This window comes from Salminus brasiliensis, chromosome 1 (genome assembly GCF_030463535.1).
Source record: "Salminus brasiliensis chromosome 1, fSalBra1.hap2, whole genome shotgun sequence".
Classification (NCBI taxonomy): Eukaryota; Metazoa; Chordata; class Actinopteri; order Characiformes; family Bryconidae; genus Salminus; species Salminus brasiliensis.
Window position 1 is genome coordinate 97,179,168 of NC_132878.1, and position 17,182 is coordinate 97,196,349.

General features: G+C 37.7%; 1 protein-coding gene across 4 annotated transcripts in view; it reads right to left on the reverse strand.

Moving 5' to 3' along the window:
* The window catches only part of atp2c1 (ATPase secretory pathway Ca2+ transporting 1), a 50,057-nt gene extending 35,928 nt beyond the window's left edge, over positions 1-14,129 (reverse strand). The window contains exons 1-2 of one of the 4 annotated variants that reach the window (XM_072692522.1): positions 14,033-14,075; positions 8,921-9,171 (exon numbers count right to left, since the gene is read on the reverse strand). In XM_072692522.1, coding sequence (XP_072548623.1) covers positions 8,921-8,923 — 3 coding nt within the window. In that variant the 5' untranslated portion in view covers positions 8,924-9,171; positions 14,033-14,075. Of the gene's footprint in view, positions 1-656; positions 708-8,920; positions 9,518-14,032 lie in introns of those variants that run through there. The other 3 variants (XM_072692523.1, XM_072692520.1, XM_072692521.1) reach the window with 3 other exon arrangements.
* Between the last annotated feature and the right edge of the window lie 3,053 nt (positions 14,130-17,182).

Consider the following 17,182-nt stretch of genomic DNA (forward strand, 5'->3'; position numbering starts at 1 on the left):
CCCAGCACTGAACCCTGTGGTTCTCACTTCAGGAGACGACAAATTTAAAAAAGCCAAACACACTGAAAGATCAGACCAGTGGAGAGTCTTCACTATCACAACACACTCTGTCTCACACACACACACACACACACTCTAATCTCAGAAACAGCCACTGTTAGCGGGTTACCTGAACCTCCTCAGATTTAACCCCCATAAGTGACGTTGTTCAGTGAGAGAATGAGGGCGCGAGAGAGAGAGAGAGAGAGACAGAGAGAGAGAGAGAGACAGAGAGAGAGAGAGAGAGACAGAGAGAGAGAGACAGAGAGAGAGAGACAGAGAGAGAGAGACAGAGAGAGAGAGAGAGAGACAGAGAGACAGAGAGAGAGAGAGAGACAGAGAGAGAGAGAGACAGAGAGAGAGAGAGACAGAGAGAGAGAGAGAGAGAGACAGAGAGAGAGAGAGAGAGAGACAGAGAGAGAGAGAGACAGAGAGAGACAGAGAGAGAGACAGAGAGAGAGACAGAGAGAGAAAAAAAGAGAGACAGAGAGAAAAAGAGAGAGAGAGAGGGAGAGAGACAGAGAGATAGAGAGAGAAAGATAGAGAGAGAGAGAGAGAGAGAGAGACAGAGAGAGAGATAGAGAACAAGGACACGGGTATAAAAGAAAGAGATCTACCTGTTTCTACCCCATTCATCAGCACAGAGCCTCTGAAGAACTGTACGACACCTGCACACAGCGTACACACACACACACACACACACACACACACACAGCAAAGATAAAAGAAAGCGTCTTATGTAAGTGTGTGTGTGTGTGTGGTTGAGAGGATTCCCCTTAATTAAAGATGGCAAGCGCTTAGACTTGGATCAGACTCCTGCTGCTCTGCTAATCAGTGAATGGAGCTTCCAAACAGAGCTCGAGACGCCTTACATCCTCCAAAAACGGGCCGATCAGCGCTTCAGCTTGATTGGCCGCTTGCAGATACCGATCAGGGGCGGGGCTGGATGCCATGTTCAGCTCCTCCTCCTCCTCTGCTGCTGCCCAGGTCATCAGATTCAGGACCCTGACTCTGGCCTACAAAGTCAAACCTGGACCAGCCAGCCGCTCCGTACTCGATGGCGATGGTCAAAAGCCGATCTGCACCAAGAGCCCTTCCAGCTTCAAGTACGGCTCGGCTCGACCCGCCATCCCTTAAGATCCACGGAAGACGAGCGTCCAGACTTTTTACTGTCCTGCACCGAAGTGGTGGAACGAACTTCCCCTGGGTGTCCAACGCTCGCTGTCTTCAAACCCAGACTGAAGACCCTCCTCCTCTTCTGAGAGTTCTAGCTCTGCTGTGCTCCGATACTCACTGTACTGGGCTGAGCGACTGACCCACAGAGGGGTATTCGGTTAATGGTGTTAGAAGTCTAGGGGTCGTTTTACACATCCTATAAAAGGTCTCAGTGTCCAGATATTTACCACAAAAAGCCACAATTGTGGTCAACTGGACATGACAACTGAGGATGACCTCAGTACCACCATTCTGTTAACGGGACAGACGTGTCCAAAACCGTGCCCTATGCACTATGCAGTGCACTACTGCAATTGGGCTTGTACTATGTACTGTATGCACCCTAGTGAATAATGGAATACCCATAATTCATCAGGTTGTTTGGTTTGGAGATTCACAGGCAGCTTCTCGGAGCCTGAGGAGTACAGCACTGAGCTCTTGGACATAACGAGGGGTCTGAAATCGCTGACTACCTACAGCACTATTACAGGGAACAGAAATCCCTAGGTAGTGATCTGGACTTTCCCCATGTAGGGCATAGTGAGGACACTTGTGAAGGTTTCGGACACAGCCCAGCTTTCTCCGGCCATCAGCAAATTCAGCATAGTGGTCGAACGATTCCTCGGAGCTGCAGGAACCTCCACATCCATCCAGACCTCCCTTACAGTCCCCAATACAACGTACAGAGAGTCGGACCTCAGCAGTGTGTTCTGCAGGAAAGAACTAGGACACACACACACACACACACACACACACACACACACACACACACACTCTTACTTGCCCAAGGTCACACTTGAGCTCTGCTCTATCCAACCCACTCAGTCTGAGAATCGCTCCTCTACGAATCTATTGCGCCTTAAACCTGAGAGCTGTGAATCACTGAGTCGACAGTTAATTGACACATGATTCACTTGAAATTAAGAACTTGACTCATTGAACTGGAGACTCGACTCAGCAGTTCAGGCTGCTTATAATAATAAACAAAAATTACCTAAAATTTATAGACGCATGCAACTTTTGTATATACCCTTTGTGGACAAAAGTATTTGGACACCTGCTCAGTCAGTCAACATTTCTTCTGAAATCAAGAATAATATTATTATATAATATTATATATATATATATATATATATATATATATATATATATATATATATATATATATATATAAATAAAATATTTGTTCGTCGTCAGCCACGATCTACCCTGTTTGGACAAAAGTATTTGGACACCTGCTTATTCACCTTTTCTTCCGAAATCAAGGCTGTTAAAAAGAGCTTCCCCTGCTTCTGTTGGAGTAACCGTCTCTACTGTCCAGAGAAGAAGACTTTCTACTAGATTCTGGAGGAGGAGCATTGCTGTGAGGATTTGATTGCATTCAGCAACAAGTGTTTTAAGAGTGTTAGTGAGGTCAGGATGTTGGATCATGAGGATGACCACCCCGCCTCATCATCCCCAACCCATCTTAAAAGTACTGGATGGAGCGTTTGTGTTCGGGCCGATCTCAGCCAAACCAACATGCACTCCCGTCAGCTCACCCCTCCCCCTGTTCCTCTCCCACCACACCCTCGTTTCCACTGCGATTTGAATGGCTGAAGAGGACAAAGCGAGTAGGACAAACAGGAAGCCGCTGAAGACGTTTAACGTTTATCTTTGCAAACGTTTAACGAACAACCAGAGCATCTGGTTCCTGTGCGGTTGCTTTCACAGCTCTCAGTGCTCTCGGGAGATAAACCCCAGTGACCGTGCTCTCCATGTGCTGCCCTTTAGTCCAGAACAGTGCCACGGTGCGGCTTTATTAGGGTCTTCAACTGAGAAAACGTCGCTACACAGGGACCAATCTGAGATCACAAAGCGTTTAAGCACGTTTTAGGCTGCACAATTAATAATTTATTCATTATTAATATTATTTTATTATTACTGTTAATGAGAAATAAAGTATCCAAGGAAAAAACACCCCAAATAATGTCCAATTAAACACCCCTTTACTATATGTAACTTTCAAACACAGAACATTAATTTTTACAGAACATTTTAATTATGAACACTGTGAAATTTGGTCGAATAAAAGCAAATATGAATGTTTTCTAGAACATTTTCTCACTGTTCTAGGCTTGGGCGGTATAACTAATCCAGGGTGCCCTGATATTTCATTTATTTATCCCCAAACGAGGACAGTATTTTAACACTGTGACGTCAGATTCCGGTTCTGTGTATCTAGTACACGGCCAAACAAGCTCATTCCCCCCAAATGCGTGTGTGTTTAAGAGAGCCACAGGCAGGGGGCGCTGTGGGAGCTCACAGATTGGTAAAACAATAATAAATAAAATTAAACAATAACAGTGGAAAACACGCCCAAGTCCGTCGCCTCGACTCTGTGCTCTCAGATATGAGGAGTTCACCTCGGTTAGCTGGAACACTGCTTAGCCTGCTAGCTAACTTAGCTATATTTAATTAGATATTATGAAAATATAAGCCATAATTCAGCCATAATAAAATATGAAAACATAAGCCATAATTCAGCCATAATAAAATATGAAAATATAAGCCATAATTCAGCCATAATAAAATATGAAAACATAAGCCATAATTCAGCCATAATAAAATATGAAAACATAAGCCATAATTCAGCCATAATAAAATATGAAAATATAAGCCATAATAAAATTATGAAAATATAAGCCATTATTCAGACATAATAAAATTCTAAAATAATATAAGCCATAATAAATTATGAAAACATAAGCCATAATTCAGAAATAATATAATTCCAAAAATATAAACCATAATTCAGCCATAATAAATTATGAAAATACAAGCCATAATAAATTATGAAAATATAAGCCATAATAAAATATTATGAAAATATAAGCCATAATTCAGCCATAATAAAATTCCAAAAATATAAGCCATACTTCAGCCATAATAATGTATGAAAATATAAGCCATAATTCAGACATAATAAAATATTATAAAAAATATAAGCCATAATGAAATAGTATGAAAATATAAGCCATAATTCAGCTATAATAAAATATTATGAAAATATAAGACATACATCTACTCAGTTCTGCAAGCTGAGCAAAATCGGTTAGCTGGAACACTGCTTAGCCTGCTAGCTAACTTAGCTATATTTAATTAGATAGCAGTGCTAGCTTCCTACGGGTCCAAACACAGCAGAACCAGCCCCTCATTTCGCCGGTCAACACCAGTCGCTGGACTTCAGTGACCTTTCAGAGACGGGTTTGCTCAGCAGAAGCAGTTTGTAACGCTGAGATAGCTAAAGCTAATTACTCGCCATGACGATGCTCCTACCAATATTATATTATGGTATGTGATCATGATCTCATAGCCATGGAAATCGGGAGCATGTAGATCCACACAGAATTCGAAATGCTATGATGGCCAACGTTAGCTAGGACTTTCGGTCCGCAGGACTAACACTGTACCCTTGCATGAATTTGAGGGGTGGAGCTTAAGGATCAACCACAGATCTCCAGAATCGTCACAATGCCTTTACCATCAATCAATGGAAGAAACAGATGATTGATCTTCAGTAAAAATAATAATAATAATTAGCTGGAGATAAAACTAATCAGGAGCTGCAGCTTTTATTGATTACTTATGTAAAAAAAATCATAATAATAATAAAAATAATAATTAAAAAAAAAAAAATTGTTTTTAAATTGACCACCAAAATGAAGATGACCACAAAGACAAAGACCATGAAGACTGCTGCAATGTCCCTTAATGGCACAAACTACTGAATTCTCATAAAAGACCATTTAATGGGTCCATCCATTACCATCACCCTTATCTTCCGCAGGGCTGGGCGATACAGTAAAAATATTATATCACGATATTTAAAGACACAATATTTATCTCGATACATGCAGCTAATCACAGACTTCAGCTAATGAACCCTTCAGTCTAATTACACTCTTACTAAAGAAACCTGCAGCTGATCAGTGTTTATTAACACTAACAGCATCACCATAACTCAATTTATCATGATACGATAAAATATTGTCACAATGCCCAGCCCTAATCTACCGGCATCCCAACTCTCACCTATTTATCATCATCAACATAACCAATACAGGAACTGTAGCCCAGTGCCAATATTTATCTACCTACACCGACTGTCCAGAAGTCTGCAGACACCCTTTTTCAACAAGAATTCCCTTTAACTCGTTAGCACGTCCTGTCGACACGTTCCACAGATAAGCAATGACCAGCAGATTGGGATTCTCTGGTGCAGCCCTGAGCACTACAGCGAGTCCTGAGGTCTGAGACTAGCAGAAAGGACAGTAACGTATAGAAGCACTGGGGTCGATGCTGCCCACTGCTCCTGATCACATCGTCGGACTTTGGCGTAGAGCTGGGCGATGGGAATTATATCACTGTATTTAAAGACTTTTTACGATATTTATCACAATATTTCATAATGTAGACAAAAATGCACCAGTTTAAGTGCCACTAAATACTCTCCCATACTGAGCACAGTGATTTTAACTCAAAATATGCTGACTCTTTAATTAAATAAGACTTATTACGCTTTTCCTAATGACTTTAAAAAATAACGAAAATATAAGCCATAATTCAGCCATAATAAAATATGAAAATATAAGCCATAATTCAGCCATAATAAAATATTATGAAAATACAACCCATAATAAAATTATGAAAATATAAGCCATTATTCAGACATAATAAAATTATAAAATAATATAAGCCATAATTCAGACATAATAATTTATGAAAATATAAGCCATAATTCAGACATATTTTTTTTTAAATATCAGCCATACTAAATTATGAAAATATAAGCCATAATGAAATAGTATGAAAATATAAGCCATAATAAATTATGAAAATATAAGCCATAATTCAGCCATAATAAAATTCCAAAAATATAAGCCATACTTCAGCCATAATAATGTATGAAAATATAAGCGCGATAAGAGCGTCTGCTAAATGCCGTAAATGTAAATGTAAATGTAAATGTATAAGCCATAATTCAGACATAATAAAATATTATAAAAAATATCAGCCATAATAAATTATGAAAATATAAGCCATAATAAAATATTATGAAAATATAAGCCATAATTCAGCCATAATAAAATTCCAAAAATATAAGCCATACTTCAGCCATAATAATTTATGAAAATTTAAGCCATAATTCAGACATAATAAAATATTATAAAAAATAATCAGCCATAATAAATTATGAAAATATAAGCCATAATGAAATAGTATGAAAGTATAAGCCATAATTCAGCTATAAAAAAAAATATTATGAAAATATAAGCCATACATCTACTCAGTTCTGCAAGCTGAGCTAAATCCAGCATATCCGTACAGTTAAACGGATACTGCAGAAACCCAGGGTTCCTCCAAAACTCTGGACGCCACAAAACCCACACTGGACACTTAAATTTACACAATCCTGGAGGAACTCTGGAGGTTTGTCAGTTCAAAACGGTGCAGTAGAGCTGGGCAATATGACGATATTTTATCATATCGTGAGCAATTTTGTTGATAATCGGCTTTTCTAATCATATGGAGAAGACTGCTGCAGGTTTCATTACTAACAGTGTAATTAGACTGAAGGGTTCATTAGATGAAGAGCAGCAGATGCTGAAGATAAATCACTGAGGATCTGAAGAGTAGTTTATAATAAGAATGTGACGCTGATTACATGTATCGTGATAAATATCGTGATGTAGTATTTTTACCATATCGTCCAGCCCTGCTGTGACCATACTGTATCAGGCTTCCAGTAACTGTAGAGCTGCTGGGGAGATGAACCCATCAGGAGTGTCTGTACTGGCAGAACGGGAATATTCAGAGGTGTTTACCTGCTCATTTTTTACTTTCTCCTAAATGACTTCTCTTATTCTTACTTGGTTAAATGGGTCCTTACGGCCACGCTCCCGGCCCCATTACCCACCCAAAAATGACGTAACTCTGATCTGCCCTGTTGTTAAAGAATTCTGTTTCAGGACTAAACTGAGCTCTTTCTGCTAAGACTCTTTTCTTATAAAATAATTCATTCCCTCTTTTTTTAAGTAATTCATTCCCTCTTTCTTTTTTTTTTTTTTTTTAAGTAATTCATTCCCTCTTTCTTTTTTTTTTTTTTTAAGTAATTCATTCCCCCTTTCTTTTTTTTTTTTTAAGTAATTCATTCCCCCTTTCTTTTTTTTAAGTACTTCATTCCCTCTTTCTTTAAAAGTACTTCATTCCCTCTTTCTTTAAAAGTACTTCATTCCCTCTTTCTTTAAAAGTACTTCATTCCCTCTTTCTTTAAAAGTACTTCATTCCCTCTTTCTTTTTTAAAAGTACTTCATTCCCTCTTTCTTTTTTAAAAGTACTTCATTCCCTCTTTCTTTTTTAAAAGTACTTCATTCCCTCTTTCTTTTTTAAAAGTACTTCATTCCCTCTTTCTTTTTTAAAAGTACTTCATTCCCTCTTTCTTTTTTAAAAGTACTTCATTCCCTCTTTCTTTTTTAAAAGTACTTCATTCCCTCTTTCTTTTTTTTAAGTACTTCATTCCCTCTTTCTTTTTTTTAAGTACTTCATTCCCTCTTTCTTTAAAAGTACTTCATTCCCTCTTTCTTTAAAAGTACTTCATTCCCTCTTTCTTTAAAAGTACTTCATTCCCTCTTTCTTTAAAAGTACTTCATTCCCTCTTTCTTTAAAAGTACTTCATTCCCTCTTTCTTTAAAAGTACTTCATTCCCTCTTTCTTTAAAAGTACTTCATTCCCTCTTTCTTTAAAAGTACTTCATTCCCTCTTTCTTTTTAAAAGTACTTCATTCCCTCTTTCTTTTTTAAAAGTACTTCATTCCCTCTTTCTTTTTTAAAAGTAATTCATTCCCTTACTTTTTTTTTTAAGTAATTCATTCCCTCTTTCTTTTTTTAAAAGTAATTCATTCCCTCTTTCTTTTTTTAAAAGTAATTCATTCCCTCTTTCTTTTTAAAAGTAATTCATTCCCTCTTTCTTTTTTTAAAAGTAATTCATTCCCTCTTTCTTTTTTTAAAAGTAATTCATTCCCTCTTTCTTTTTTTAAAAGTAATTCATTCCCTCTTTCTTTTTTTAAAAGTAATTCATTCCCTCTTTCTTTTTTTAAAAGTAATTCATTCCTTCTTTCTTTTTTTTTTTTTTAAGTGATTCATTCCCCCCTTTTTTATAAAGTAATTCATTCCCTTTCTTTCTTTTTTTTAAGCAATTCATTCACATAAACTAATCTGAATATGTAACAAGAGTAAGGGTTTTAAAAAACAAATAAACAAATAAGAGAATTTATGAAAGATCCAGTCACTTCTAGATATATTTGGAAAAGATTGTGCAACTAATTTCACATGGATTAACCTACATTTATTCACCTACACTCTTACAGACCTGTTCCTTTACACCTCCTCCAAACCACAGCGTGAAGCCGGCAGGACGCTGCGCCATCACACCTGCCCTGTTTGTGGGGTGTGTTCTGCAGTAAACCGTACACAAGCCCTTACGTCCACGGAGAGCTCTGAAGAGCTTATGGTGATGTTCTACAGAACAGCGGCTGATCATAAACAGTCATTAGGAGCTGATAATTGCTACCAATGAGGAAAAAGATGCGTCACTCCACTGAAAGGGCTTTCAGTCTCAAACTTACCATGATTACAGCTTTGAGGGAGACCTCCAACAAGCCTCCACAACAGTAGGAACGCAGGAGGGGAATATTCTGTAGTCCCTCTATGAGAAATTCCCAAGAGGCCGGCTCAGAAAGAGGCCATTCAGTTCCTGCAGAACATCAGCAGCGGCGCCAAACCGCGAACACGCTCCTACCGGGTCCGGAGGCTCTGCCGTCTGAGCCTGCCTGGGATTCTAACACCTCCACCTGAAGCTCCAGAGCCCACAGGAGGCCTGAGGACAGAGCGGGCAGATCAATTTCACCAAGAGCCTTCCACAGAAACATCACAGCCCGCTCGGCCCGTGGCCAAGAGCGGCGGGTCATGAGACTGCAGAGAGGAACACAATAGCAGTATTGTCTGACCGTAGACTCCTTTTTCTTAGAAACGCTGGGAGAGGTAGGAGCACGCCGGGTTCAACCTCCCGCCGGTGGGAGAGGCAAACCTACAGGCATTTTCTCCCCCCCCCCACACTAAAGCAAACAGAGGTGGCAGCGTAATCTGAGCAGAGGTGATCGACTGGCTTTTCACTACAGGTCACACCTGCGAGATAACCTGCTTCGTTTATTAAGGGCAACCGGACACCCCTTAAATAAACAAATATATATATATATAAAAAATTATGAATTTATGTAATTATGAATAAATAAATAAGCCCCACAAACCTTCTATAGTAGAAAAATGGCTCATCATAGATAACTTCTTAAATACGCTAAAAATAATTTTGAAAAATAAAAATAAATAAATAAATGTCTGAGGGGTCACAACTAGTCCCAAACATTTACCATCAGTCATTTTTAAAACCAAAACTCCAAGCAAATCCAAGGCAAAACTCTTAAAGAGCTCAAACCATAGAAAACAAACTTACTGTATTAAAAAAAGCTTTAAAACCAGCAAGTTATTAAAAATAAACAAACTAAGCGGAATATGCACGTTTCTGTAGCTGTGAGGTCACAACCTTACACATATTTACAGATCACTAATGTATTAAAAAGAGCAGCACAGCAAAACCAAACTAGACCTTTAACAGTGGATTAAAATGGCCTAATTAAAGTGTTAATATTTAATTCTTAGAGGTGAGAAAAATAAATAAAATATATTTATATTTATATATATATAAATAAATATTAATTCAGCTGGGAAACTATTTTCTGGGAAAATAGTTTATGTATTTGTAACGTCACATTTACATAATCACTTAATTAAGAGGGGCAAATGTTTATTTTATTTATTTATTTTTAATTGTGAAACTTCTTAAAGTTGTCTTTTTGGCTTTTGTTTTTAAACACCCACAACATATTTAAACACACCGGGCAGCCCAGCAATCTATCTATCTATCTATATATATATATATATATACACACACCAAGCTCATTTCACATATACTATATATCTAAAAGGCACAGGAACAAAAACAGGACACCTGGATTCACTGTTAAAGTTATGGCAAACACACACACACACACACACACACACACACACACACACACACACTTTTTAATAGGAACCCTTAAAATAATCCAACTTTCATCATTTAGGGTTTAAAGACTTTCGTCACCTTTCCAGAACTTTCCATACAAAACATCAGCCCCCCCCCCCCCCCCCCCCCTCACCCCTCCATATCTAAACGGCAGGCTCAGAGCAGCTTAACTGCCCCGGCTCCTAATAATGACGCCCATTTAGGTTCTGGAAAAAAGACATTAGCTGAGCAAGGTGAGTTAGAGGAGAGGAGAAGGAGCTGCTGGAGGACAGATGGAGGACTGAGGTGGTGGAGGCGGATGCAGATATTCAAATGCTCAGATTATGAGAAAATAAATAAATAAATAAATAAAAATATATAACGTGTGTATATATGTAATTACATATATGTGGTTTGAGTAACGGGTCACTGATCACACCCAGGACTACTAATCTGCACCCGCTGGACCCTGGAGCAAGACCCTTAATCCTCTAGGGTGTTCTGTAGCATGGCTGACCTGCACTCAGAACTGTCTCACCTCAGAAAATAGGGGTCACTCAGCATATAAGCCCACGAGAAGAATGACAGACAGTAAATACAAGCCAGAATAGGGTCAGCAGGTCTGTAATCAGGCCTGTGCTGGAAACAGAACCCTTATCTGAATAACCGAGGGGAACATAAGAGACGTGATTGGGTAAAGTGGGGTCCGAATGCCAGGACAGTTCTGGATACAGAGTTAGGACCCTGCCATGCTCTCCACAGACGACGACGACGTCGTGAGCTAAAACTTCGGCTAAAACAAACGAAACACCCAGTTTCAGTGGCGTCCTGTCGGTTCAGGCCATCAAACCAGCGACCTTCCAATCACAAGCCCACTTCACTAACCCGCAGGCCAGCAGGGGGCGCCGATACCTTAAAGGTACGCGTCAATTTTCTTCAACAGGGTAATGGCTAACGCGGACCGTCTGGGATCCGAGGTGCGATTCCACTTTCATGCTTTAGAGCTGACCCTGCGGTCCGAGGACGTCCTAAACCCTCCCGATAAAGAGGCGTTTCTACTAGGGACGTCCTGATCCGGCAATTCTGCCCCTCCCAGAGTCTAAATGTGGAGCATCAGCCTATACCGATCCTGCTTCTGCAGCCGGCTGGGGAATAATGTCCGTTAACGGCGTCCTTGAGGCCAGCAGAGGGCGCTATGAACACAGTGGTTAAAACAAAGACCTGGAACTGGACTGGGATTAAAATAGCCAAGACCCGATCCATTCAAATAGGCCTGGGTGGGGTTGGGGACGTCCCAAGCGGCCAATGAGGTTGCAATGGGTTGCGTGAAAGGTGTTTTTTTTCCTACCACAGTAGAAACACACACACACACACACACACACACACACACACACACACACGACAAACCATCAATACTCTCTGCCTGCCCTTGCAAAAGAGAGCCACCTACAGTACAGAGCATATCTCCCTCCACCGTGTAGGACAGCGCAAAGGAGGCGTTTCTGATAAAGTGGACAGCGGGTGGAAGCACGAGGACACGGCTCAGCCGGCTGCTCCAGGCCTGACTTTCTTGCTACAAGCGAGAAAAACTGGTCAGAGCTGCAGAGCGAGAGCAGATTAGCCTAAACCAGCACTACGCGTTCCTACAAGCAACCTACGAGCCCTCAACCAGCCCATTAAACCACACTCACACTCTGTCCAGAAGTATGTGGACACCCCTGCTCACTTCAAGGAGATACGGACTCTCTGGAGCAGACGGACGTATGACCCTATCGGCACCATGCTGCCTAATAACGGCAGGCGTGAGCTAGAGGAGGGGTATAAAGCCCCCCAGCATTGAGGAGCTGTGGGGGAACGGTGGTCTCTGGAACGATGGATGGATACTTTCGTTGGGGATGAGTTGGGGATGATGAGGTGGGGTGGTGATCATCCAACATCCTGAACTCACTAATGCTCGTCTGTCACTGAATGCAATCAAATCCTCACAGCAATGCTCCTCCTTCTCTGGACAGTGGAGACAGTTACTCCAACAAAAGCAGCAGGACAGACTCCTAATACCCTCCTCGAGTTCAGCAGACACAACGAATGAGCCGGCGTCCCAATACTTTTGTCCATATGGTGTATCTCCTGGCCAGTGGACAGAAGCGCAAAGTAGGTGTTTCCGATAAAGTGGCCAGAAAGCAGAAGCACAGGGTAGGCGTTTCCGATAAAGTGGCCAGTAAACAAAAGCACAGGGTAGGTGTTTCCGATAAAGTGGCCAGTAAACAAAAGCACAGGGTAGGTGTTTCCGATAAAGTGGCCAGTAAACAAAAGCACAGGGTAGGCGTTTCCGATAAAGTGGCCAGTAAACAAAAGCACAGGGTAGGCGTTTCCGATAAAGTGGCCAGTAAGCAGAAGAACAGGGTAGGTGTTTCCGATAAAGTGGCCAGTAAGCAGAAGAACAGGGTAGGTGTTTCCGATAAAGTGGCCAGTAAACAAAAGCACAGGGTAGGTGTTTCCGATAAAGTGGCCAGTAAGCAGAAGAACAGGGTAGGTGTTTCCGATAAAGTGGCCAGTAAACAAAAGCACAGGGTAGGTGTTTCCGATAAAGTGGCCAGTAAACAAAAGCACAGGGTAGGTGTTTCCGATAAAGTGGCCAGTGAGTAAAAGCACAGGGTAGGTGTTTCCGATAAAGTGGCCACTGAGTCCAAGTCCAGATAGGTGTTTCCGATAAAGTGGCCAGAAAGCAGAAGCACAGGGTAGGTGTTTCCGATAAAGTGGCCAGTAAACAAAAGCACAGGGTAGGTGTTTCCGATAAAGTGGCCACTGAGTCCAAGTCCAGATAGGTGTTTCCGATAAAGTGGCCAGTAAGCAGAAGAACAGGGTAGGTGTTTCCGATAAAGTGGCCAGTAAGTAGAAGAACAGGGTAGGTGTTTCCGATAAAGTGGCCAGTAAGTAGAAGCACAGGGTAGGTGTTTCCGATAAAGTGGCCAGCAAGTCCAACTCCCGACAGGTGTTTCCGATAAAATGGCCAGCGGGCGGAAGCGCGAGGCAGCTAGGTGTCGCAGCTTTCATTACCCACAAACACAGAACTGGCAGCGCGCGCAGCTCGCCGGATCCTGGGTCACTTTACAGAAATAAACCCAGTTTAATCCGCCGTGTTTCCGAACAGGGACCGAACCCAGCCTCGCTGTCAGCAGCGGACACCCCGTCCTTCAGTTTCCACCCAAAACACTGGAGTATCAGCAGCTAGCCAGCGGGTTAGCCGGCTGGCTAACAACACCACCCCCGGGCTCGCGATCCAGCCACCCCCGAGCTCCACAACACGCCCACTGAGCCAAGACAGCCGGGCCGACCCCCCTCCCCGACCCCCAGAACCTGTGAAGACCCCAGAGCAGCCGGAACCCCCCCTCGCAGCGCCCGTGTGAATGGCCCCGTTAGCCGTTAGCCGTTAGCCGCTGCGCTAGCGCAAGTCAATGGGCTTTCAGTAGCAGAGGGAAACAGCACCGCGCTCAGGGTCCAATTCTGGACGTTTCCGAACCATTTCAGTGGGTTCGGCTCCTCTGACCGCTGCAGGTCAGCGGAACCGCGGCGAGGAGCCGGACCGGGTCGGCTGTGTGCGGCTAAAGAGGGTCGGGGGTTCGGGGTAAAAACTCACCAGCGGCGCTTTTTCCTTCAGCATCTTCCGCCGAACCGCCGCCGCTCCGAGGAGGAGGAGGAGGAGGAGGAGGAAGAGGAAGAGGAGGAGGAGGAGGAGGAGGAAGAGGAGGAGGAGGAGGAAGAGTGTGATGGTGATGTCACGCCAGCAGGAGGAGCAGAGCAGCACCAGTGTTTACTACTGTCCGGCAGGAAGACCCCGGACACGCCGCGGGGTTCCGGTGCAGCGTTTTAATATTTAATACATTCATTATATATTTATTTATTACTGTAGTTTTATTTTTCTTATTTATTATTGTAGTTTTATTTTAATTATTTATTTATTTATTATTGTAGTTTTATTATTGTAGTTTTATTTTTCTTATTTATTATTGTAGTTTTATTTTAATTATTTATTTATTTATTATTGTAGTTTTATTATTGTAGTTTTATTTTTCTTATTTATTTATTTATTATTGTAGTTTTATTTTTCTTATTTATTTATTTTTTTATTTATTGTAGTTTTATTTTTCTTATTTATTTATTATTGTAGTTTTATTTTTCTTATTTATTTATTTTTTATTTATTATTGTAGTTTTATTTTTCTTATTTATTTATTTTTTATTATTGTAGTTTTATATTTATTTATTTATTATTGTAGTTTTATTTTTCTTATTTATTTATTTATTACTTTAGTTTTATTATTGTAGTTTTATTTTTCTTATTTATTATTGTAGTTTTATTTTAATTATTTATTTATTTATTATTGTAGTTTTATTATTGTAGTTTTATTTTTCTTATTTATTATTGTAGTTTTATTTTTCTTATTTATTTATTTATTATTGTAGTTTTATTTTTCTTATTTATTTATTTTTTTATTTATTGTAGTTTTATTTTTCTTATTTATTTATTTTTGTAGTTTTATTTTTCTTATTTATTTATTTTTTATTTATTATTGTAGTTTTATTTTTCTTATTTATTTATTTTTTATTATTGTAGTTTTATATTTATTTATTTATTATTGTAGTTTTATTTTTCTTATTTATTTATTTTTTTATTTATTGTAGTTTTATTTTTCTTATTTATTTTTGTAGTTTTATTTTTCTTATTTATTTATTTTTTATTTATTATTGTAGTTTTATTTTTCTTATTTATTTATTTTTTATTATTGTAGTTTTATTTTTCTTATTTATTTATTTTTTTATTTATTGTAGTTTTATTTTTCTTATTTATTTATTTTTGTAGTTTTATTTTTCTTATTTATTTATTTTTTATTTATTATTGTAGTTTTATTTTTCTTATTTATTTATTTTTTATTATTGTAGTTTTATATTTATTTATTTATTATTGTAGTTTTATTTTTCTTATTTATTTATTTTTTTATTTATTGTAGTTTTATTTTTCTTATTTATTTTTGTAGTTTTATTTTTCTTATTTATTTATTTTTTATTTATTATTGTAGTTTTATTTTTCTTATTTATTTATTTTTTATTATTGTAGTTTTATATTTATTTATTTATTATTGTAGTTTTATTTTTCTTATTTATTTATTATTGTAGTTTTATTTTTCTTATTTATTTATTTATTTTTGTAGTTTTATTTATTTATTATTGTAGTTTTATTTTTCTTATTTATTATTGTAGTTTTATTTTTCTTATTTATTTATTTATTATTGTAGTTTTATTTGATTTATTTATTATTGTAGTTTTATTTGATTTATTTATTATTGTAGTTTTATTTTTCTTATTATTGTAGTTTTATTTGTCTTATTTATTTATTATTGTAGTTTTATTTTTTTATTTATTTATTATTGTAGTTTTATTTGATTTATTTATTATTTTAGTTTTATTTGATTTATTTATTATTGTAGTTTTATTTTTCTTATTATTGTAGTTTTATTTGTCTTATTTATTTATTATTGTAGTTTTATTTTTTTATTTATTTATTTATTATTGTAGTTTTATTTTTCTTATTTATTATTGTAGTATATGAGTGCATAGCTTGTATATGTGACAACAGACTAAGCAGTAGTGTATGTTAATATGTGTATCTGTATTTTTATGTGTATATTTTAAATATTATATATTTATATATTGTATATTTTATTATGTGTATATATGTATTGTTTTGGATATATTGTATTAATTGTTTTTGGGTTATTTATTTACTTCTTTGTTACACATAAGTTTTATTGGTGAGAGGAACACAAGTGACATGTAACAAACAGACTTAACAAGTATTACACTAATAGAGAGAAATACACTAAACAATAAATAGAGTAAAAAATAATGTTTACAATGTACTAAAAGTAAATGAAAAAAAAAAACACTATTATACACAGATTATAAACATTTACAGAAAATTATGTATTAATAATCCTAATGCTAATGTTAGGCCTCAATACTGTGCTGCAGTTAAATCCATTGTGGTTCAGTGAAGTTTAGTTATAGATTAGGTTTATATATCTGAGAGGATTGTGGTTATTTTACGTCACACATTTTATTATACAAAGTACTTCTATTGTTATTGCTAACTTTATTCACTGTTAAAATTATTCAACAATAATTATATAACCATATCCTTTACTACTAACTTAATGCATAGCTACAGGATGGTCACGGTTAATTTATACAATGCTTAAAATGCATATTTTTTATTGTATTTGTATTAAATTATACTGTATAGCGTATTAATTATATTTTATTTTAATTATATTTTAAATTTAAGTTAGATTTGTGAAAATTACACACCTACATTATTAATATTTTAAAAGGGTACATTTTTTCTATACTTATGGTGTGTACTTATTACCATTTCTTAAATTATATTACACTAATATATGTAAATACCCGCCCTAATCCTAAAATATGCTAATGAAAATCGTTCTGATTGGCTGTCCTGTATTGTGCCTAATTTATAAAGCAACCCAGGCTAAAAACGCTTAAAAATAATTATTTCCTTATGGCAGGTTATACAACTCGATCAATTATTTATTAATAATACTTTTAATAATTGGGAGGTTTTGGGGGTTGGATATGGGCCCTTTAAAGCGCCCTGTATAGTGTTTAAACGCTGAACGCTGGCGCCCTCTGCCGGATGTTGTCAGTACTGCACGCTGTAGAACCTGTTACCAATGACTACCTCATGCAAACAAACAGCACGAGGACGGAGA